Raw genomic sequence first — 22,776 nt, forward strand, 5'->3', positions numbered from 1 at the left:
CGGCAGGAATGTGGCAGTGGGGCGAGCAGTGCTGCTCCTATTGCCCGCAGCGGGGGGGGGGATGGGCGCTGCCGTCCTTCGTGCCGCGGGATTCCCTTTGTAGGACTTCGGGCTTTTCCTGCTGTGTGGTCCGCAGTGCCCTCGGGCGTTTGCTGCCGGCGGAGGTTACTTTATTTCTGGAAGGAAACGCGCCCGAGCTGCACGCGGAGCAGCGCCGCGCCCGATCTCTGCTCCCCCCTTCGCCTCCGCGCCGTTGTTACTGTAAATATTTTACCCCTTCGTTTTATATTTGCCTTCTATTTAAGCCGTTGTACGGACGTGGTCGGGCGCTGGGCTGTTTTTAAATAAACGTGGCACGGGAGAGCAGCGCTTTGCGGGCGGGGAGCGCGGCTTTGTGCTCCTGTCCCTGGGGCTGTGCGCGGGTGGGGGCGGAGTCGCGGACTCCATGTGCTGCCACGCGGACCCCCCCCCGCCCCCACCCCCCGTTCTCGCGCTGTCCCACAGCTGCTGTGCACAGTAAACCTTTATTGCCCCCCGAAGAGGTCCTCGTTGTACACCACCTGCGCCCGTTTGTCGCGGTGTGAGCCCTTCGCGCTGTTCTTCACCGCTGGGGGGCACAGGACGGGGGCGGGGGCTCAGCACTGCTGGCACCCTACACCATCCCCGTGCCACCCCACGCCCCCCCCGCTCACCCAGGGATCCCCACAGCGATTTTCCCGTGGCAGCATCCAGCAGTGGCTGTTTGCGGGCGATGCTGACACGGAGCTGCACGTCCTGCACCACGGCGCCGTTCAACTGTTGGGGGGGGGGGGGGGGGAAGGATCGGTGCTGGGCCCACCCCACGTGACCCCCTGTGCCCCCCCCGCGCAGCCCCCACCTCGGCCATGGCCTGGTCGGCGGATTCCATCTTCTCGTAGGTGACAAAGGCGCAGCTGCAGTGGGGGTGGGGTCACCACAGCTGCACCCCAAAACATAACAACCCCCGCCCATAATCCCATGACCCCGCCCACGAACCCTAGCCACGCCCCCATACCATCCGAGCCCCTCCCACCACTCCTTATCCCCGCCCCCACGCCCACTCTACCCTCCCACGGACCACCCCAACCCGTAACCCCGCCCACCCCCTTAGCCCCGCCCCTGCCCGTGGCCCCGCCCACTTGCGCGGGCTGTCCAGCGAGAGGTCGATGATGGCGCCGAACGGCGCGAAGGCGCTGCGCAGCATCTCGGGGCTGAGCTCCGCGCCGTGCACGTACAGCGTGTTGCCCTTCCGCGGGGACGGGCGCTCCGGGAACGAATCGGAACCTGGGGGGCACCGTGGGGTCATCCCCGCAGGGGTCCCCCAAATCGGCCCCCTATCCCCGATGGTACAGCGGCTGCACAACTCAACCCCCGCGGGAACCCCCAGTGGGACCCCATACAACACCCATAGGAACCCCCCCCTCACGGGGCACCCCCAGCAACGCCAGTGACCGCTCTATGGAGAACACCCCCAGAAGAGCCCCCCAGAAACCACCGCGAACCCCTCAAAGTCCCCCAGCATTTATCCCCCAAGGATTTGGAGCCCCCCCTCGGGGTTTTCAGGGCACCGCCCCAGGATTTAACCCCCACCCGCCCCCAGGATTTGGGGACGCCCCCTACGCCTGAAGGCCGCCTCCCGCTCGCGGCCGCCCCTCTCCTCGGGCTCCGGTTCCTGCTCCCAATCCAAGCGGCGGTCGCGCTCTCCCCTCTCGGGGGGGTCCCCACGTCCCCCCCCGGCTTCGGGCTCCCGCAGCCGCTCGCTGGCACTGACAAAGCTGGGTTCAAAAAATGGGGGGGGGAGGGAAGCAAAATAAACACGGTGGGCTCAAATATGAGGGGGGAAGGGGATATCAGGTGGGGAACAAAATAAAGGGATGGGAACCAAAGAAACGGGTGGGGGGGCAATAAAGAAGGGGGGGTGGCACTCACCTCTCATAGAGTGATTTTCTCTGGGGTCGCCGTGACTGCAGGGGTGAGGTATATTACAATAGCATCCATTTTGGGAATCCTGCCCCCCCCTTCTTCAATAACTCTGCCTCCCTGCCCCCCCCCAGTACCTCAGGGGTGTCATCGTCGGCCGAGACGCTGCGCTGGAAGGGCTGGAAGGTGGGGGCTGGGCCCTTCTCGGGGTCCTGGAGGGATGTAAAGAGCAAAGAGGTGCAACAGAGGCGTCATGGGGGGATTTCAAGAGGGTTTGAGGAAAATGGGGGGGTTGGGTGGGACTGGGGGGGTTCAGGGGCTGTTAGGGTATTTGGGCTGGGATTTCGGTGGAAATAAGGGGGAATCAGAGGGAAAATGAGGGATATTTGGGTTTTTGTTACATTTAGGAGGCAATAAAAGGATGCGTGAGATTTGGGGTGTTTTTGTGGGACCTGGCTGGCAGTGAGGGCGATTTGGGGAGGATTTAGGGCAGATATGGGGTCCAGGATGTGCAACAGAGAGCTAGCGTATGTGGGGAAAAATGGGAAGGATTTAGGGGGGATTTGAGGCCAAACAGATGTAACGATATAGGGTGGTTTAGGGCGAGCTGTGGGATTTGGGGAGTTTTGGAGTGTTTTGTGGCATTTTGGGGCCTTTCTGTGTTACTTGTGCTGTTCTGGGGGCTGTTTTTGTGAGATCTGCAGTGAGATCTCTTTTTTTGGTGCGGAATCTGTGGTGTTTTAAAGTGTCCTTTGTGGATTTTGAGCTTCTTGGTAGGATCTGGTGGAAAATGAGGAGGTTTGCAGTGTCTTGGGGGTGTTTTGTGGAAACGTGGCGTTTCGGGGCTGCCTCTGTAGGGTTTGGGCTGAGCTCTGTGGGCACTGTGGCTCAGGGGGGGCTTCATCTCCACACCCCTCACCTTCAGTTTCCCCTCCAGCGTTCGGGAGCGCTTGAAGCCCGAGTTCTTGGTCTCGGCTTTGATGGCACTGATGGCGCCGGACTTCACCAGCAGCTTGGCCTGCTCCGTGGCCGTGGCGGTGTCCACCGGGGGTTGGTCCGACATCGCTGTGTGTGTGGGGGGGGCTCAACCTGACCCCTCCCAAAATGAAAACAACTCCCACCCCCCCCCCAACCCCTTAACACCCATCCCCACATTAACCGCGCTTCCCCCCCCTGCGTACCTCCCCTACCCCATCCGGAGAACATCGAGGGGTCCCAAGCCCACTCCCCCCCCTTCTTCGGCCCCCCCCGCCCCGACTCACAGCGTTTGATGCCCCCCTGACTGCTGGGCCCAGTGTTACTCTGCTGCTTCTTCAGCGCCAGCAGCGCCTTTTTCTGCGGGGAGACGGCGTTCAGGGGGCGGGGGGACGCAACAGGGGGAAGTGGGGGGGCCCGGGGGGGTCCAGGCCGACACCTTTTTGCGCAGTTTGGCGAAGCGCTTCTGTAGGGCCTCCTCCTCCTCCGTCAGCCCCGGGGGCAGCGTCAGCATGGCTGGGAGCGGGGGATGCGAGGGGGGGAGGGGCTGTGCTCTGAGGGGTCCGGGGGTCCCGGGGGGGTCCGCTCTCCGCGGTAACGGCCGCAGCACTTCCGCTCGGGAACCGGAACTTCCGGTATGCTCTGAGGGCGGAGGGGAGCGCTTCCGGGTCAGGGCCCGGCGGAGCTGTGGGGATGGAGCTGGAGCGGATCGGTGGGGCTGGGGGCGGCCCGGTGTGAGGGTGGGGGCGGGGGCTGTGGGTCCTGGGGGGCTGTGGGGCGCCTGGAGAGGGCGCGGTGTTCTTTGGGGCTCTGATCCCCCTCTCTGTTTTTTCGCCCCCCCCCCCAGCGCTGCCCCCCCCCCGGACCCCTGCACCTCCCCCTGGCACTGCTGGAGTTGGGCTGCGCCGGGCGCTACGAACTGCTGCCGGGTCCCGCCCCCCCCCCGCAGCACGGTGAGACCCTCCCGGACATCCCCTGACCCCACACAGCCCCGCCCAACTCCCCCCCCCAACCCCTCCTCCACCGGCCGTCCTCCAACCGCCCCTCCCCCCTCATGGGACCCCCGGACCCTCTGGTTCCCCCCCAGGGCGACCCCTCTGAGCCCCCCCCCAGAGTGCTCCCAGAACCCCTCCTCAGAGCCCTCGACCTCAGCCGCCCTCTGACCCCCCGGACCCCATGATCCAACCCCGGGGACCCTCCTCACCCCTCCTCCAGACTCCCTCTGACCCCCCCGGGTCCCCATAACCCTTCTAAAATCCCCCTAAATTATCCCCTCCCCCCACCCCCCGAGAACTTCTTCATCTCCCTCTGTCCCCCCAACCAGGGGAGCCCCAAAGAACACCCCTGACCCCCAGACCTCCTCTTCCTCCTTCTCAAAGGACCCTCCCAAGTGCCCCCCCCTCCCGTCCACTTTAATACCCCTAAAAGACCTCTTCAAACCCCCCCTAAGGGACCCCCTAAATCCCCCCTAAAGGACACCTCCCCTCCTGGGAATCCTCTCAGTGAGCCCTGATCCCCCCCCAGCTCCCCCAGGGCCTGCCCCCCTTCGCCCCCCCCCTGACGGCAGAGTTGGAGCAGCGCTTCCTGGAGACCCCCTCCTGGCTGCCCCCCCACCAGCATGAGCGTGCCCAGAGGTATTGGGGGGGTGGGAGGGAGGTGCTTACAGTGGGGTGAAATTAATACTGTGGGGCTCCAGAACCCCTGAGGGGTTTCTGATCCCTCGGGGGGGGTTCTCCAACTGTCCCCCCCCTCCCCCAGGTGCTGGACGCGGGTGCCCACCCCCCGGGCACTGTTTGTGCTGGAGCCGACCCCGGTGCACAGCAGCGTGCGGGCACTGCGGGACCCCGGCACGGGGGCACTGCAGGGCTTCATCGAGGTGGGGGAGCACTAATTAACTAATTGGGGGCGAAGGCCATGGTATAAAATCAGCCCCACGTCTCCACACTGTAACCCCCCCATAGGAGCTGCACGAGGACTCGGGGCTCGCCCGTTCCCAGGACACCAGTGATGTCCCCCAGTGGGAAGGTGGGCATCCCCCCACCCCCCCCATCTCTGTGTGATCCTCTGCGCTCACCTTTGTCGTCCCCCCCCCTCCTTTTTGTGCCCTCCTCAGGTGGTTTGGAGGAACCCCCCCTGGAGTTGCTCCACACCCGGATGCCAAATGAAGAAGATTTGGACCTTGAAAATGGTACAGAGCTGCGGGGGGGGGGAAGGAGGGGCTGTTTTGGGGGTGCCCCCTCCTTCACTCCATCATTTCATTGTGTGTTCCCCCCCCCGCTCAGATTTATTGTCCACTCCCCCTGGGCTGAAACGCGGCGTTGAGTTCCAGCCCCGAGGTAGGGAACAGCAAAAAGGACCCCCCCTTCCCAACCCCCAAATCTGTGCCCCCCCCCTCACTGTCCCCCCCCCCCGCCTTTAAAACCAGCAGCCCCTGGAGCCCGGGGGGGGGCACCATCGCTCTGTAGCATTTTGGGGGCATTGGATTCCTTGGAGTTGGGGGGAGCAGAAGAAGAGGAGAAAAAAGAGGAGGAGGGGGCCAAGGGGGGTGCCCCCTCTCAGCCCCCTCCCGACAAAGGAGGGGTGCCCCCCTCCACACCCCCCCCGCGGCGTGCTGACAGCCTGGAGGAGCTGGTGATGGGGGTAAGTATGGGGGGGGGGGGAAGCAGGTGGAAATAAGGGGGGTCCCTGCAGCCCCACCGTGCTGAAAGCCCCCCCACACACACCACGTACCCACAGGAGGTGGTGGTGCCCCCCCCCGCAGCCACCCCCCCCGTGCCCCCCCAAAGTGAGGAGGAGGAAGTGGGCGGTGGAGGAGGACTGCAGCGTTCCCGTGGAGGACTTCGAGGAGAAGATTCCAGATCCGGCCTTCAAGGTGGGGGGGTCACCCTTGGGAGGGGGGGGAGTTGGGGGGAATGGGGGTCAGGTTTGGGCTGGGGGGGTCGTGTGTCCTGGATGGGGATGATGACGGGGGGGCCGTTTGTGGGAGGGCTCTGGGTGGGGGGGCTGGTGGGTACTGCGGCTCCGTGGGCGCCCGGAGCTGTGGGATCCCTGCGTTGGGAGCCCCCCGTTGGGGTCCTGGCTTTTGGGGCTCCCCCTTCCCTGGGCTCAGGGTCCGGGGGGGCCCTGTCCCCCCCATTCCCCCCGCAGTGGCCGTTCCGCCCCGACGCGTTCCAGCAGCGCGCGGCGCTGTGCCTGGAGGGGGGGCACTCTGTGCTCGTGGCCGCGCACACCTCCGCCGGCAAAACCGCCGTGGCCGAATACGCCATCGCGCTGGCACGGCGCCACATGACGCGGTGAGGGGGGGGAGGGCTTCTTGGGGTCCCCGTGGGGGTCCTGAGCCGTTCCCGTGGTCGTGGGGGGGTCCTTTGCCCCCCCCCGTGTGCCGCTGACCCCCGTGTGCCCCCCAGGGCCATCTACACGTCGCCCATTAAGGCGCTCTCCAATCAGAAGTTCCGCGACTTCAGGGCCACCTTTGGGGACGTGGGGCTGCTGACGGGGGACGTGCAGCTGCGCCCCGACGCCTCCTGCCTCATCATGACCACCGAGATCCTGCGGTGAGCCCCCAAAACGGCCCCGAAAACTGCCCCCACAGACCCCAAAACCAGCCACGCTGAAACCATCCCCCAACTGCTCCAGATCCTCCCTCAAACAGCCCCAAAAGTGACCCCAACCCCCCCCCGAATCCCTAGAAAGCTCCCAGCCCCTCTGCACAGCCCTGAACACTCCGAATTCCCCCCCCCCAAATCCTCCCCCCCAGCTCGATGCTGTACAACGGCTCCGAGGTGCTCCGTGAGCTGGAGTGGGTCATCTTCGATGAGGTGCACTACATCAACGACGCCGAGGTGGGGGCCTGGGGGGTCCCCAAAATCATGGGGGGATCCCATTGTAGAGTAAAAGTGGGGTGTGGGTGGAGGGTTGGTGTTCTCTGAGTGAGGGGAAGAGAGGGGGTTCGTGGGGGTGCGGGGTGTCCCGAAGGACCTCAGGGTCATGGGGGGAATGGGTTCTTGTGGGGCTGCACCATTTTCTACTGCTGAAAGGGGGAGGGGACTGTGTGGGTCTTGGAGGGGGGTGGTCCTGGGGGGTCTTAGGGCAGTCTGGGGAGGGGGGCATGTCTGGGACATTGGGGGTGCTGTGGGTCTGCACCGTGGGGAGGGGATCTGGGGGTGTGGGATGCCGTGGGGGGGTCCCACATCCTGCCCCACAGCGCGGCGTGGTGTGGGAGGAGACGCTGATCCTGCTGCCCGAGCACGTGGGGCTGGTGCTGCTCAGTGCCACCATTCCCAACGCCCTCGAGTTCGCCCAGTGGGTCGGGTAAGGACGGGGGGGGTCTGTGGGGTGGGGGAGGTGTGGGACAGGGGGGGTCTGAGATGTTATGGGGGGGTTCATGGGGCGGGGGGTGGGGCTGTCGAGTGGCTGTGGGGCTGTGGGGGGTCATGGGAGAGCTGTGGGGCTGGGGGGGCTGCAGAGGGCTCATAGGTGGTTGTGAGGGGATCTGGAGGGAGGGGGGCATGGGCTGCAGGGGGTTGTGGGGTGGGTGTGGGATTATGGGGATGTGTGGGGGCTGTGGGGTGCTTCCCCCACGTGCCCCCTCTGCCCCCACAGCCGCACGAAGCGGCGCCGCCTGCGGGTGCTGAGCACACGGCAGCGCCCGGTGCCCCTCGAGCACTTCCTGTACACCGGAGGCGGCGGCCCCCCCTCACCCCGCGACCTCTTCCTGCTGCTGGACGCACGGGGCAGCTTCAGCACCCAGGGGTGAGCCCCACTGCGCCCCACTGCGCCCTGCCGCCACCGCAGGGAGTCCCGTGTTGACCCTATAGAGCCCTACGGTGCCCTATAGCGCCCCACGGCTCCCGCAGGTACTACGCAGCAGTGGAGGCGCAGAAGCAGCGTGCGAGCAAACACGCGCAGAGCTTTGGGGCCAAGCAGCCCCACGGGGGGGGCGGCGGCCCCGGGCAGGTGAGGATGGGGAGTTAGGGGGGGGGGGTGGGGGGTCTTTCTGGGGTCCTCCCATCCCCTTTTGGGCTCTCAGAGCTCTTTCAGGGCTGCTGACGTGGTGCTCCCCCCAGGACCGGTCCATGTGGCACTCTCTGGTGGCACTGCTGCAGGCGCAGGGGCAGCTCCCGGCCGTGGCCTTCACCTTCTCCCGCGGGCGCTGCGATGCCCACGCGGCCGCCCTGGGCCGCACCGACCTCAGCTCGGCTGCCGAGAAGGGCCGTGTGCGGGGCTTCGTGCGGCACTGCCTGGCCCGGCTCCGGGGCTCCGACCGCCGCCTGCCACAGGTGGGGGCTTGGGGGGTTGGTAGTGGGGGGTTAGGGTGGGTCATGGGGGGTCTGGGTGGGTCTGTAGGGGTTTGGGGGTCTTAAGGAGCCTTGAGGGGCTCTGCGGGGCTGGGAGAGGCCTGAGTGACTTGGGGATGTTATGGTGGGTGGTTCAGGGCGTCCTGGGGGGGCTCTGTGTGGGGCCAGGAGGAGCTGTGGGGCACTCAGTGGGGCGGTGTGGCTGTGCCATGGGTCCCACCCCCCCCCCCCAGGTGCTGCAGATGTCGGAGCTGCTGGAGCGCGGCATCGGGGTGCACCACGGCGGGGTGCTGCCGCTGCTCAAGGAGGTGGTGGAGATGCTCTTCAGCCAGGGGCTGGTCAAGGTATGGGGCGGCTGTGGGGCGGCTGTGGGGGCGATCCCCACACGTGTCCCCCGCCAACCCACCCCCCCGTGCCCCACAGCTGCTTTTTGCCACCGAGACCTTCGCCATGGGGGTGAACATGCCGGCGCGCACCGTCATCTTCGACTCCATCCGCAAACACGACGGCAACAACTTCCGCGACCTGCTGCCGGGTGGGGATGTGGGGCGGGCGTGGGCAGGGCCGGGGGGGGCGGCTTTCGGGGCTCTGGGGTGGATTTGAGGGGGGCTGCGGGGTGGGTCTGGGGGCTGCCGCATGGTCTGGGGCTGCGGGGCAGGTGCGGGGTTTATGGGGCAGTTCCATGGGGCGGGGTGAGGCTCTATGGGGCAGCCCCTCTCCCCAGGTGAGTACGTGCAGATGTCGGGGCGTGCCGGGCGCCGGGGGTTGGACCGCACCGGGACCGTCATCATCCTGTGCCGGGGGGCCGTGCCCGACATGGCCGACCTGCACCGCGTCATGCTGGTGAGTGCCGCCGCACCGCGCTCCTCCCCGCGTCACCCCACACTGACCCCCACGCTGACCCCCACGCTGACCCCCACGCTGACCCCACGCTGTCTGCAGGGCCGCCCCTCGGGGCTGCAGTCGCAGTTCCGCCTGACGTACAGCACCATCCTGAGCCTGCAGCGTGCGGCCGCGCTCAGCGTGGAGGGGCTGATGCGCAACAGCTTCGGGGAGTTCCCCCTGCGGCGCCGCGCGGCGGTACGGGGGGGCTGGGGGGGGGGGGGGGGATGCGTTGGGGTGCTGGGGACATGGGGCCGCTGTGGGGTGAGGGCCGCTGGGGCAGTGGGGCTCTGTGTCACTTTGGGGCCGTTCGGTCCCATTTCACCCCTGGTCCCCAGGCCCAGCAGCGCCGCGTGGCTGAGCTGCAGCAGGAGCTGTCGGCGCTGGGGGAGCCCCCGCAGGAGGGGGTCCTGGACGACCTCCCCCAGTACCACGAGGCCGTGCAGGGGCTGCTGGAGGCGCGGGCGGAGCTGCAGGTAGGGATGGGGGGTGGGGGGGCATGGGGGCAGTGAATGGGGACATGGGGTCAAGGGGAAGGTCAAGAAGGGGGGAAATGGAGGGAAACTGGGGGGGTTGTGGGGCTCCTGGGGTGGGGGGATGTGGGGGGAGGGTACCTGGGGGCAGTTGGGGGGGTATGGGGGCAATCACGGACAGCGGGGGGGGCATGGGATGTATGGGGGGACACGGTGGAGTCCTGGTGCCAACCCCCCCTTTCTTCCCCCCAGTGCCGCGTGGCACAGTCGGTGCCGGGGCTGAAGGCGTTGGCCCCCGGGCGGGTGGTGGTGGTCTGCACCCCCCGGCACCGCAACGCACTGGGGCTCATCCTGCAGGTGCACCCCCACCCCAGAATTCCCCCCCATCCCCCAAAGTAACCCCTCAAAATAACCCTCAGTACCCCCAGGTACCTGAAATAACCCCGAAAGGGCCAAAGCCCCTCCCCCAGAATACCCCAGAACAACCCTAAAATTCCCCCAGAATACCCCAAACGAATGCATGCTGCCCCCAACCCCACAACGCCCCCAACCCCGACGTTCCCCAAAACACCCCCCCCCCAAACACCCCCTAAGCCCCTAATTAACCCCCCCTCCCTCCCAGTGACCATCACCCCCTGCCCCCCCAGGTGACTGCTGAGAGTGGGGGGGGCCGCACCATCACAGCACTGGTGCTGAGTGAGAAACCCCCCGAGGAGGGGGGGCCGCCCCCCTCACCCCCCCCGGACGCCCTGTACCCCGAGGATGTGCTGCTGAGCCGGCTCTTCCTGCCTGAGGGTGGGTGCAGTGGGACCCCTCCCAACAAAACGGGGTGGGAGGGGCTCTGGGGCCCAATGGGGGGTTTCTGTGGGGGTAGGAGGCACCTGAGACCTTTTTGGGGTGGGGGGCACCAGAGGAACCCTGTTAGACCCCTAAGGGAACCCCATTTTGGAGTGGGTGGCACTGGGGGGCCTTTATTTTGGGGGGGCGGGGTCATACCCAACCCCTGGCTATGTCTTTTGGGGGTGGGTTTGGGGTTATCTGGGGTTATTTTGCCCCTCTGCCCCCCCAGGCCCCCCCGGAGCAGCGCTGGAGCAGCTGCGGCCCGAGGACCTGGGGGGCATTGTGGGGCGCACGCTGCGGGCGAACCCCCCCCGGCTGCTGGAGGAGCTGCGGCGGAGGCAGACAGCACGGGGACGGTGGGGGCTCTGGGGGGGGTATCGGGATTTCTGGGGGGGTCCTCCCCTGTGTTGGAGTCCTGGAGGGGGGTCCTGGTGGGAGATATTGGGTTGCCTGGGGGAACAGAGGGGAGTGAGTCCGCTATGGCAGCTGGGGTTACTGGGAGGTGGTGGGGGTGATCCTTATGGGAATTGGGGGGGGTCCTTTCAACTCTGGGGGTCTCTGGGTGGGCTCTGAGGGACACTGGGTTTGTGGGGGTGGAGGAGGGGGGGGCTTTCTCCTGATTGGGGTATTTTGTGGGAGGGTTCTGGGACGCTGTGGCACTTTTGTTTCCCCCTTCATCTTCTTCCCCCCCACCCCAGGAAGGACCCCCCCAGTCCCGAGCTGCTCTCGGCCCTGCAGGAGCTGCTACGCATGGCGGGGGGGGCTCCGGGGGGGCTGCCCCTGCTGGACCCCGTGGGAGCCCTGCAGCTGCGGGACCCCCCCGCCGTGGAGGCGGCCGCCCGTGCCCGGAGCCTGGGGGCGGCCCTGGGGGGGTTTCGCTGCGTGCACGGCCCCCGCTTCCCCCAGCTGGTACGGGGCCGAGGGGGGGCGGGGCCGCTTGGGAGCTCTGCTTTTGGGATCGTTTCGGTGTCGGTTGGGGATATGGGCGTTATTTGGGGCCATGGGGGGGGCTCTTTGGAGATCCTTTGGTGTCATTTTGGGATCGGTTGGGGTCTGTTCTGTGCTACTTCGGGGCCGCTCTGGGGCAGTTTGGGGGCGTTGGGGCAGTTTGGGGGCGTTGGGGCAGTTTGGGGGCGTTGGGGCAGTTTGGGGGCGTTGGGGCAGTTTGGGGGCGTTGGGGCAGTTTGGGGGCCACCTTGGGGCCGTTCCAGGGATCGTTGGGGTTATTTCTGTGCAGTTTGGCACCGTTTGGGTCTCCGTGGGCGCACTCGTCCCCGCTGGGTCCATTCTGGGGCTGTGCTCCACCCGAGGCCGTCCCCGTGTCCCCGCAGTACGCGCAGTTCTCCGCCCGGCGTGGGCTGCAGGCGCAGCTGGAGCAGCTGCACTACGAGCTGTCGGACCGCTCCCTGCTGCTGCTGCCCGAGTACCGCCAGCGCCTCGGGGTGAGCGTCCCGGCGTCCCCGTGGGTTGACCTGATGGCCCCGTGGGGCCCACGTGGCCGCGGGTTGGTTTCTCGTCTCCGTGACCCCCACTTTCCCCCCCCCCAGGTGCTGCAGGCTCTGGGCTACGTGTCCGAGGGCGGTGCGGTGCAGCTCCCCGGGCGCGTGGCCGCATTGCTGAGCTGCCACGAGCTGCTGCTGACCGAGCTGCTGCTGGGCAACGTGCTGAGCCCCCTGCGGCCCGAGGAGGCGGCCGCGCTGCTGTCCTGCACCGTGCACCCGGGCCGGGGCGAGCCGCCCCCAAAACTGCCCCCCAACCTGCAGCGGGTACGGGCTCGGGGGGTGGGGGGGAGGGGGAATGTCGGGGGGCTCCGTGGGGCGGCCGCGGGGCCGGGGCTGACGGAGGCCGTGCCCGCAGGGCATGGAGCAGATCCGCGCCGTGGCCGAGCGCGTGGGGCGGCTGCAGGAGGAGTGGGGGCTGCCGCAGAGCGCCGAGGACTACGTGGGGCAGTTCGGCTTCGGGCTGGTCGAGGTCGTGTACGAGTGGGCGCGCGGCACGGTGAGCCCCCCCCCCCTCCGGTGTCCCCCTTCGCGCTCCCCATTCCCCGCGGTCCCCCTGACCCCCCCCCCCCCCCCTCCCCGCAGCCCTTCGCCGCGCTGGCGGCCGTGGCCCCGCTGCAGGAGGGTGCGGTGGTGCGCTGCATTCAGCGCCTGGAGGAGCTGTGCCGGGAGCTGCGCCGCGCCGCGCGCACGTTGGGCGACCCGGGGCTGGCGGCCACCATGGAGGCGGCGAGCGGCTGCATCAAGCGCGACATCGTCTTCGCCGCGAGTCTCTACATCCAATAAACGCTGCGTGCGTTCCCCGCGCGGTGTTTGGGGCAGTACCGGGGGGGGGGGGGGGGGAGGCGGTGCTGAGCGCGCTGCGCCCGCAGATCGACCCCGGCGGCCGTGCCGTGCCGTGCCGTGCAGAGCCGAGCCGTGCCGAGCCGAGCCGTGCCGTGCCGTGCCGTACCGTACTTTGGGGTTCGGCCGCGGTACCGCCCGCTCCGGGAGCGCGTTGCCGAGCAACCGCGGGGCGGGTGGCGCTGCGCCGCCGCGTCGTGACGTCATCAGAGCGCGCCCGGGAGGGGAGAGGTTGGGGAGGGGAGGGGGGCGGCGCGGTGCGGGGCCGGGACCTCTCCCCGCGGCGCGGTCGGTGCGGGCAGACGTCGCGGCGCTGCAGGGCGGGGGGGGGGGGCGGCGGGAGGAGCGGAGGGGCGCCGGGCGGGGGCGGCGCGGCAGAGACGGAGCGGGGGGGGGGTTGGGGGAGAGAGGGGCGGCGCGGCGGCGGGACGGCGCCCCCTGGCGGCGCGGCGGGCGGCCGTGACATGTGGCCGTGCTGGCTGTGCCCGCAGGTGCCGGGCGCCATGGCCCCCCCCAAGGACATCATGACCAACTCGCACGCCAAGTCCATCCTCAACGCCATGAACGCGCTGCGGAAGAGCAACACGCTGTGCGACGTCACGCTGCGCGTGGAGCACAAGGACTTCCCGGCCCACCGCATCGTGCTGGCCGCCTGCAGCGACTACTTCTGCGCCATGTTCACCAGCGAGGTCGGTGCGGGGCGGCATTGGGGCCGGGGTCCTCCGGAGCCGTCCGGGCGGTGGGCCCGGGCTCCTGCGGGTGCCGGGCCGGGTGCTGTGGGTCCCTGCGGGCGGTGGCCCTGGGTCCCCCGGATCCCTTTGAGTGTGGGCCTGGATCCCTCTGGGTTGTGGCTGTGGATCCCTCTGTGAGTGCCTCCAGATCCTCTGGATCCCTTGGGGTGGTAGCTCTGGATCCTTCTGGATCCCTTTGGATGACGGCTGCGGGCCCTCTGGGTGGTGGCTCTGGATCTGCACCTCTGTGGTTCCTCTGTGTCTGTGGGAGGGTTTCCCTCCCGGCGTTGGAGGGAGTGGAGCTGCCCCCTCTGCACGGCAGTGGTGAATGTGTCGGTGGGAGCTGCAGCAGAGCCCCTCTGCGCTGTACTTCTGCGTTCAGCCGAGTTCAGGGCTCGCAGGGTGTGCAAAGGGCTCCTTATCTGCTCCAGCTCAGAATGAAACCACTGTCTCCTCTTTGAGTGTGTTCTGAGGTGCCTGGGCTTTGTGTCCCTTCCTGTTTTCCCTGAACTGTGTATTCTTCTGATTGCGAAAAGAAGCAATTTCTGTTCACGTTTGGATTCATACTGGGACGGAGCGGTTGGAACCAGGTGGTCCTTAAGGTCCTGTCCAGGCCAAACCCGTGCTCTGTGCTGCGAGTGCCCTCCAGAGCAGCACAGTCCCGCCAGCATTCCCTCTTGCTGTGCATAGGGAGCTGCAGAGGTTCATTACAATACAGAACGCAGCTCTGTAGCAGCAGCCTTGCACTCTGGAGCTCAGAATCCTCATGGGATCACTCCACTCTGGGATCCTTCTTTAGGGTACGCTGCAGGGATCCCACATCCTCCTGCATCCCCTACAGTACGTGAAGTTATTTGAAAGGCTTTCGGTTACAAAGACCTCGTAACCCTGCCCTCTGTTTCCCAAGCACAGTGTGTACAGACACGGTGGGTACGGCGTCCATCTCCACTGCGTGTGGCAGCGGTACAAACACAGCTGTGGCCCCTGATGGCTCAGTCTCACTTTGGGAGTGCTCTGACCCAGGCTGTAGTGCATTACAGCCTCCAAAGGTGCTCCTGTGGGGCTGAGCAGAGCTCTCTGTCCTTCCTCGAGGGCTCTGTGAGGTTTTGTCAGCGCAGACTGCGCCGATAGCAGCACTGCACTGTGTGTCTGCAGCACAGGGTGGCTCAGTGTCAGCAGAGCCCTCTGCTCTGCTGCTGTGTCACCGAGCGCCTCTGGAGGAGTATCTGCGTCTGCTCTGATCTTCCCCTCTCCCCCATCCCCCGCAGTGGGGCTTTCAAAGCAAAGCAGTGATGCTTTGATCGCGCGTTCGCTGAGTCTGCCCATAACCGACTTCAGCCTCGTTCTTGGAAAGGAAAGCAAGGGGCTTTCATCTGAGCCGTGCACACTGATGTGCACTGCTGCTTCAGAACAGATGGGTTTCTGAGGCCTGCCGAGCACTGGTGTCTTCTTTGACCATAGTATTGAAAAAAGAAATTTCATCTCCTCTCTGATTTACAGCTCTCAGAGAAAGACAAACCCTACGTAGACATCCAGGGGCTGACAGCTTCCACCATGGAGATCCTGCTGGATTTTGTGTACACAGAAACCGTTCACGTGACAGTAGAGAACGTCCAGGAGCTGCTCCCAGCAGCGTGCCTGCTGCAGCTGAAAGGTAACGCTGAGTGTCAGTGGGACCACACAGCTGCTGCTGCCCAGAGGGGCACTGTGTCCACCCATGGCCACAACAGCTCTGTCCTGGCCTCAAAGCTGTACCCCCCGTGTCAGACCTCTGCTGTGCTTTGCACTCTGCCCTCGGTGTGGCAGAGCTGACCCACGTAGGAAAGGAGATGTGAGATGGATTCTTTCTCTGTGCGTTGTGCTACTTCACGTCTGTGAGAGTCCCCAGGGGGATCTGACAATATGCAAAGCCCCAATGTCGTTGGGCTGCTCCAGGTCAGTGTCAGGTCACAGCCACCAGGCCATGCCACAGCACATCCATTTCTGCTCCAGGAGCCACGGAGCTGAGGCTGATGGTTACCAGTATCAGTCTGAACGTGGGGAGGAGGGGTTAAACACAGCCCAAGCAGTTTCCTGCTGCTCGGTGTCACTGTGCCCCTTGGAGGAGACATCTGCATGCGTGTGTTTGTGTGGTGGTGTTCCACTGCTGTTCAGCTGCTCAACTTTTTGTTTCCACCTTCCCTGAGCAGAGGCCTGCAGTGCTCACTCACCCCTCTGATTTTCGTAGGTGTGAAGCAGGCGTGCTGTGAGTTCCTGGAGAGCCAGCTGGATCCATCGAACTGTTTGGGCATTCGGGATTTTGCTGAGACACACAATTGTGTTGATCTCATGCAAGCTGCAGAGGTCTTCAGCCAGAAACATTTCCCAGAGGTGGTTCAGCACGAAGAGTTTATCCTCTTAAATCAAGAAGAGGTTGAAAAGCTCATCAAGTGTGACGAAATTCAGGTAAAACCTGAAAGTACCATTACTCCACCAAGCGTTGACAACAGTCAGAAGTGGGCCCGCAGTGCTCGGGCCTCAGGGGCCTTCCCCAGCTGGGAATGCACATCCCAGGGGGGCTCTCCTCACTGCTGTAGTCCCATGGCCTCAGTCCGGTGGGTGAGGCACAGCTCCGGTACGAGCACGCTGCCTCAGGGCTGCACACCACCGCCTCCGGGCTCCCCCTGCTCCCCTCCCCCCGGAGGAGGTTACAGCGAGGCGTTGTTGTCTCAGTGCCCGCGTTTCAGAAGCACCCACAGGGCTGTGTCTGCAGGAGCGCGTCCGTGCGAGCGGTGCGTGCCTCTTCCCCGCAGGTGGACTCGGAGGAACCCGTGTTTGAAGCTGTGATAAATTGGGTGAAGCACTCCAAGAAGGAGCGCGAGGCGTCGCTGCCGGAGCTGCTGCAGTACGTGCGCATGCCGCTGCTCACCCCGCGCTACATCACCGACGTCATCGACGCCGAGGTGCGGGCGCAGCGCTGCGGGTCCCCTCCTGCTGTGCCAGCACGGATTGCTGCTCCCTGCACGGGTGGGTGGTGGTGCTGAGGCCGTGGGCTGAGCCGTGGCTCTCAGCTGCTCGTGGCCGTGCGTTCCACCCACAGCCAATGGCAGAGCTGTGCACTTCGTGCTCCGCTCTGTGCCTCAGGCAGGCGCTGTAGGCAGACCCAGCCAAGCCCCCTCGCCCCCTCCTCAGATGGATTTCTGCTGGGTTACGTGCAGCACAATTCCATTTCCCTCGGTTTTCCAGCATTTCATCCTGCAGCCTGGAGTGCCCCGGCTGCAGTCTGTCCCCACGCACCGCTGCCTTCCCTTGCCACGCAGCTCAGTGCTGGCTGAGCTGAGGACGGCCCCGGGGCAGCTCCCAGGGATCCCAGCACAGATCATGGGAACAGTGAGCTCCGTTTCTCTGCAGCCGTTCATCCGATGCAGTCTGCAGTGCAGAGACCTCGTGGATGAGGCGAAGAAATTCCATCTCCGTCCCGAGCTCCGGAGCCAGATGCAGGGACCCAGGACCAGAGCGCGTCTGGGTGAGCGGTGTGGGGGTGCCTGGGGGGCCATGGGGCCTGCACGAGTTTCAGTGCGTGTCCATGCAGCGCCTTGCTGCTCTGAGACGAAAACTTTTCCATCTGCAGCACACAGTGGCACAGAAGGGGACAGCAGCACGGGATGTGTTGGTCAGATAACGAGGAGCAGTGCAGGGGAGGGCTGCTGGCCCCGCTCCTGTGCTGTAACCAAGCTGTGGCTGTGCTGCTCCCTGCGGTCACACTGTGGCTGTGGAGGGGCTGACGTGGCTCTGCTCTCCCTCTCTGCTGTAGGAGCGAATGAAGTCCTGCTCGTGATCGGTGGCTTTGGCAGCCAGCAGTCCCCCATTGACGTGGTGGAGAAGTACGACCCAAAGACGCAGGAGTGGAGTTTCCTGCCCGTAAGGGACCTTTCCTGACCATGGTTGTGCAGAGCAGGCACACTCACATCATATGTTGGCTGTGTAACCTCCGCTGCTCGGAGTTCTGGCAGGAATTCACTGGGGCTGCAGAGGGGCACGTGGTCAATGCCAGAGCTGCTTCACGTGTGGGGGCTTACTGAGAAAGACCTGGGGGGGCTGGTGCTGTATCTGCTGGGGTGAGCCTGCAGAGCCCACAGCTCCGCCGTGGCAGAGCTGAGGAGGAGCGCGTTTCAGACTGCAGGGGTGCTGAGCTGTGAAGTTCGGAGGTGATATGGGATGTCAGTGGGAGCACTGGGCCAAAAGCTTCAGCTGCATCCCTCAGATCTCGGCATCCTCCGCATTTCCCGCTGACGGAGCGGTGGGAGCCGTGCACACCTCCAGGACGCGTCAGGGGTTCAGCGACAGGAGACAAGTTGACATTTAAGGCAGAATACTTCTGTGCAGAGAGAGCGGGGCAGCAGGAGCTGCAGGGAGTAGACAGCTGCAGAGCTGCCTCCCCAAAGCAGTGCCGGGCTGGGAGGGCGGCAGCGGCCGTGCCACTTCTTCCCCTCTGTTTTCCTTCTCCATCAGAGCATCACCCGTAAGAGGCGCTACGTCGCTACCGTGTCCCTGCACGACCGCATCTACGTCATCGGGGGCTACGACGGCCGCTCGCGCCTCAGCTCCGTGGAGTGCCTGGACTACACGTCGGACGAGGACGGGATCTGGTACTCCGTAGCGCCCATGAACGTGCGGCGTGGGCTGGCGGGAGCCACCACCCTGGGAGGTGGGTCCGGGTCCCTGCAGCGCTGGGGTGCAGGAGCCTGTGGTGTGTGCGTCCCTGAGGAGCTGCGTCTCCGCCCGTTGTGATGCTGCGCACTGAGCGCTGGGAGCCCGGGGAGGGGCTGTGCAGGGGGAGCTCCCGGGGGTGTGGCAGCTGGGGGGGCTGCTGGTTCTGGTTGCGTTGTTGGCTGTGCGGGCAGGATCGTGCCCTGGGGTGAGCAGTGCATGTTGCCATCAGCATCACATGCGCCGTGGCAGCCGTACCGTGCAGCGCACGGTGGGGTTTGCTCCAGCTGTGAGGGCCTTCGGGGCGCGTTCGGTGCTCGGTCTGTGAGCCCAGCGCTGCTCTGTCGTTGCAGATATGATTTACGTTTCTGGTGGGTTCGATGGGAGCCGACGCCACACCAGCATGGAGCGCTACGACCCAAACATCGACCAGTGGAGTATGCTGGGAGACATGCAGACAGCGCGGGAGGGAGCGGGGCTTGTTGTCGCCAACGGAGTCATCTACTGCCTCGGTAGGCGCCCGCAGGCAGCAGCACGGACCGAAGCAGCACTGGTGCTGGAAGCTGCGTGCTGCTTCGTGCGGTGGCAGCATCGTGCACGAGGCAGTGCTGCACAGCGTGCTGCTGCTGAGCAGGAGGGGCTGTGCTGCTCCGGCACTGCCTGGGAGTGCTGCACAGATCTGTGCTCTGCAGGCAGCGGTGTGCTGAGCTGTGCTGGGGCTGAACCAGGCACGTTACTGCTCTCTGCACGGGAGACACCCTGCACTCAGACCCACGGTTTGCTCCTCTGTCGTGTTTCAGGTGGCTACGATGGGCTGAACATTCTGAATTCTGTGGAGCGGTACGATCCCCACACGGGACACTGGACGAACGTCACGCCGATGGCCACGAAGCGCTCAGGTAGGAGCTCGTGCTGGCTGAGCTCCCCAGGAGGAGGATCCATTTGTGATTAAGGAGTGAGTGTGTGGCCTTAAAGGCTGCAGGGAGAGAGGTCTGTGGCTGTCCTGATTAGGAGCTGGCAGGGAACAGGAGACAGCTGTTGTGTGTGGAGTTATGGGGCAGGCTGTGAATGCGGCGCTGCGGCCATGGTCAGGAGGGTGCTGGGAAGCACCAGGCCTCAGCCCTGCTACGTTACATACTTGTTACATGGATAAATAAGCACATCAACGTAAACACATGTATACTGAGTGATAGATAGAAAGGTAAGGGGGCATAGGGGAAGAAGGGACCACTTCAGCCCCATAAGTGCGAGTGCTGTCAGCACTGCTGTGTCCCTTCTGCAGGTGCCGGAGTGGCTCTGCTGAACGACCACATTTACGTCGTCGGGGGCTTCGATGGGACAGCACACCTCTCCTCCGTGGAAGCCTACAACATCCGCACGGACTCCTGGACCACTGTAACCAGCATGACCACCCCGCGCTGCTACGTGGGGGCCACCGTGCTGCGGGGAAGGCTGTACGCCATCGCCGGGTAAGAGGCGGCCGGGGCTGGGGGGCGTGCCCTGTGTGCGTGGAGGAGCTGTGAGTGGCCCGGAGGGACACGACCCACGGCCACGGTGCAGCCGAGCCCTCGGACTGTTGTGTGAGGAGGCAGCTCGGCCTCCTGGGAAGGACAGTGAGCGTCTCAGCCCCACCCCTCACCTGTGGCTCTGTCTTTGCAGCTACGATGGCAACTCCCTGCTGAGCAGCATTGAGTGCTACGATCCCATCATCGACAGCTGGGAAGTGGTGACCTCCCTGGGGATGCAGCGCTGCGACGCTGGGGTCTGCGTCCTTCGGGAGAAGTGAGCTGGAGATTGCTTACAGAGCACATCCTCAGAAGTGCCCGCTGGAAGAAGAGTCCCCACTGATTTGCAGTGACTGTTTTTGAGAGTTGTGGATGCTGTGGAAGCGGGCGCCGGGCCGGCAGCTTTCTGTGCTGCTTTGACTAGAGCATGTGCATTACCGTGTTATGTCAGCAGTCACTTGACACCAGGGGCTCTGTGTGAAGCTGTGAGGAAGGTGGGGAAGTGGGCTGAGAGGAGCTGCACTATCTGCTCCTCCTGCACTTGTTTTCTCAGCAGAGCAGAGCAGTCCCCGCTGGTGTCAGACCTGCAGAGCACAGCTGGGGCTGCATTCACAGGTCTGCGGGTGCTCTGGGTGCTCTCAGCCCTGGGGATGGGAGTGGAATTCAGCTGCTCTTATGTTCCTGCTTCAGCTCATCTTGTACATACGGAATGTTCTGGACTCGCTCCTCGAGCACACGTCAGTGAGAGCCAGACTGAGCGAAGCGTGTGCGATGGGGATGCGCTGCCGCCACGGGCTGCTCACAGCTCTGCACACGAGGAGCTGCGCATCAAAGTCAACTACTGAGACCCAAACGCCGGAGGCTGCAGGGGCAGAGGGCCGGGGGTGTAAAGGCACACGTGCAGCGTTTGTGCTGCGATCGGGGGCTCGGCAGCTTGGTGGCACCCAGGGAGACCTGGAGAAGCCGGACGGCCCCAGCTGCAGGGCTGCGTTTTGGCTGCGGGAGCCTTGCTGCCGAGGGCAGTGCCTCTGCTCTGCAGTGTGCAGCAGCTGAGCCCCGCAGCGCAGCACTGTGGATGCTTCTGCCTGCACCAAGAGATCTGTCTGCCAGCGCAGCCCGCCAGCCCCACCCGCGCTGCTCTCTTAGCTAGGATTTCCCTGCCTCCAGGCCCGACCTGGAGTGACACCCGGGTTCTGTTTTGCCCCCGTGTCCTCAGCTCTCCTGCCTCCCATCGCTGGCAGCACGGGCTCCTGCTGTGCTCCCCGTTTGGGGTCGGGGGGGGCTCGGGGTCGTGGTAGCATGACTTCAGTATGCACTTTCAGCCGGCGCCCCGCCCTTCTGTCCGTTCCCATGACACAAGTGTTCCGTGGTTTTGTTTCCTATGTTTCTTTTTTATGGAAAACGTAAAGAATAAAATATTTCCTGAGTCAGAGAGAACTGACCGCCGTTCAGTGCCCCCACGGTGCCCATCGCAGCCCCGCTCCGAGGACGCCCCTCCGGCCGCGCCCCGCCGCTGCAGCTCACGGCTCCGCGGTCCGGGACGGCGCGCGCGGGCACGAGGATCAGGCCCCGCCCCGCCCGGCACTGCGCACGCGCCGTGGTCACCGCTCGCCCCTCCCTTCGGGCGGCGGCGGCCGCGAGTGCGCCTGCGCGAACATGGCGGCGGCCTGCGCGGAGATGGAGCCGGCGGCGGCGCCTCCTCCTTCTCCTCCCGCTCCCGTCACCGCCGCGCCGGGCTCGGCCGGGCTGGTGTGCGCGCAGGGCCGGAACCTGAAGGCGGTGCTGTGCCAGCGCTGCGGCTCCCGGGTGCTGCTGCCCGGAGCCGCCACCTTCGCCCGCCGTGAGGTACCGGGGAGCGGCTGAGGGAGGCGGGCGGGGCGGGGCGGGGCGGGGCGGCAGAGCGCCCCCGGCGGCGCGGCGGTGACGCGGTGCTCCCCGCAGCTGCTGCTCCCCGCCATGAGGAAGAAGGCGGCCGCGGGCGGCGGCGGCGGCGGCGGGGACGTGCTGCGGGAGCACTGGTTGGTGCGTGACATGTTCTCCTTCGAGAACGTGGGCTTCACCCGCGACGTGGGCAACGTCAAGTTCCTGGTGTGCGCCGACTGCGAGGCCGGGCCCATCGGCTGGCACTGCCTGGACGACAAGGACAGCTTCTACGTGGCGCTGGAGCGCGTGGCCCACGAGTGACGCTGCGCGGGGCTGCGCCCACTGCCGGGCGGACACGGGGACCCAGGCCCGGCCCCGCACAGAGCCCCTCTGCCGGGCGCTGAGCCGCCGCCTGACTGCAGGACACAGCACAGGATCTGCAGCGCAGCCCACGCGGGAACGGTGCTGCTGTGGCCAAGAACTGGTGTCACTGGGAGCGGTCCTGGCCCTTTGTGGCACCACCTCCGTGTGGCACGGCTGTATTTCGTGTGCTGCCGTGCCTGCCGGGCTCACTGCTGTGGCACGGTCCCTGCAGCGCTGGCACTGAGCAGGGGGAGGAGAGCACTGCTGGTTGGTCCATGAAGTGTCACCTGCAGCCGTGGGCTGTGAGGCTGCGTCTGTCTTCTGTTGGTGTTCACGTGTTCCCTGCCCCAGACCTTAACATTTAGGTTCTCTAAGACCTCGTCCTACTTGACAGCTGTAACCTGTAAGAGTATGTGGCATCTAAAGTGTGTTTTAACTCACGTGGTTTTATTAATACCTGGAAATAAAAGGAGATACACAGATCCTCCGGGCAGTGCGGGCTGATGGAATGGCAAATAGAGAAACCGTGCGGGCAGGTTGTGTGTGCAGGAGGAGGAATGCAGAGATCTGCCCTGAATCGAGCAGCACAGCGTGGTTCAGTGCTGCACGGTGCCAGGAGAGCGGTGCGCAGTCACACACAGCAGGAGGTGAGTGCCCGCCTGGCACAGTGCTGGGCCGCTGCCCGCTGCTCTTAGGGGCAGGCTGGGACAAGATAAGTAGGAGGGAAGGAAATAACAGCAAACAGCCTCAGGGTCCATAGCAAATAGTGCAGGGAAGTGGTTCCCTGCCTCCTGCAAAGCCAGGTTAGCAAAGCGTGCAGTCCAAGGAGCTACACCACCAAGTGCTTTACCCAAAACCACCGCGTGTTCTGCAGCTGC

General features: G+C 65.3%; 3 protein-coding genes across 4 annotated transcripts; 2 read left to right on the forward strand and 1 right to left on the reverse strand.

Annotated features, from left to right (window-relative positions):
- Positions 1–505: 505 nt before the first annotated feature.
- Positions 506–3,428, reverse strand: NELFE (negative elongation factor complex member E). The gene is made up of 10 exons (XM_065747563.1): positions 3,353–3,428; positions 3,201–3,273; positions 2,858–3,003; positions 2,076–2,150; positions 1,948–1,982; positions 1,639–1,793; positions 1,158–1,302; positions 878–932; positions 693–795; positions 506–607 (listed from the first exon to the last, which is right to left on the reverse strand). The coding sequence occupies exons 1-10, from the start codon at positions 3,425–3,427 to the stop codon at positions 525–527; spliced, it is 945 nt and encodes a 314-aa protein (XP_065603635.1). The 5' UTR covers position 3,428; the 3' UTR covers positions 506–524.
- A 2,694-nt stretch (positions 3,429–6,122) lies between these two features.
- On the forward strand, positions 6,123–20,167 carry LOC136055630 (kelch-like protein 12). 2 transcript variants are annotated; one of them, XM_065747460.1, is made up of 30 exons: positions 6,123–6,206; positions 6,321–6,467; positions 6,671–6,755; positions 7,118–7,224; positions 7,516–7,665; positions 7,770–7,869; positions 7,980–8,192; positions 8,444–8,554; positions 8,634–8,745; positions 8,935–9,053; positions 9,153–9,290; positions 9,431–9,568; positions 9,818–9,922; positions 10,213–10,360; positions 10,635–10,761; positions 11,104–11,314; positions 11,737–11,847; positions 11,953–12,171; positions 12,263–12,403; positions 13,239–13,436; positions 14,979–15,132; positions 15,706–15,923; positions 16,271–16,420; positions 16,869–16,983; positions 17,272–17,378; positions 17,970–18,165; positions 18,521–18,679; positions 18,968–19,066; positions 19,450–19,636; positions 19,827–20,167. In XM_065747460.1, the coding sequence occupies exons 1-30, from the start codon at positions 6,199–6,201 to the stop codon at positions 19,951–19,953; spliced, it is 4,200 nt and encodes a 1,399-aa protein (XP_065603532.1). In that variant the 5' UTR covers positions 6,123–6,198; the 3' UTR covers positions 19,954–20,167. The 2 variants fall into 2 exon arrangements, with proteins under 2 accessions (XP_065603532.1, XP_065603533.1); XM_065747461.1 differs by lacking the exons at positions 6,123–6,206; positions 6,321–6,467; positions 6,671–6,755; ... (9 more) ...; positions 9,818–9,922; positions 10,635–10,761 and having other exon boundaries at positions 10,285–10,360.
- Positions 20,168–21,309: 1,142 nt separating this feature from the next.
- On the forward strand, positions 21,310–21,897 carry RABIF (RAB interacting factor). Its single transcript, XM_065747486.1, has 2 exons — positions 21,310–21,517; positions 21,614–21,897. The coding sequence occupies exons 1-2, from the start codon at positions 21,329–21,331 to the stop codon at positions 21,854–21,856; spliced, it is 432 nt and encodes a 143-aa protein (XP_065603558.1). The 5' UTR covers positions 21,310–21,328; the 3' UTR covers positions 21,857–21,897.
- Positions 21,898–22,776: the final 879 nt, after the last annotated feature.

Source organism: Cyrtonyx montezumae, unplaced genomic scaffold (assembly GCF_038088225.1).
Source record: "Cyrtonyx montezumae isolate F1298 unplaced genomic scaffold, pur_monq_1.0 scaffold_45, whole genome shotgun sequence".
Taxonomy (NCBI): domain Eukaryota; kingdom Metazoa; phylum Chordata; class Aves; order Galliformes; family Odontophoridae; genus Cyrtonyx; species Cyrtonyx montezumae.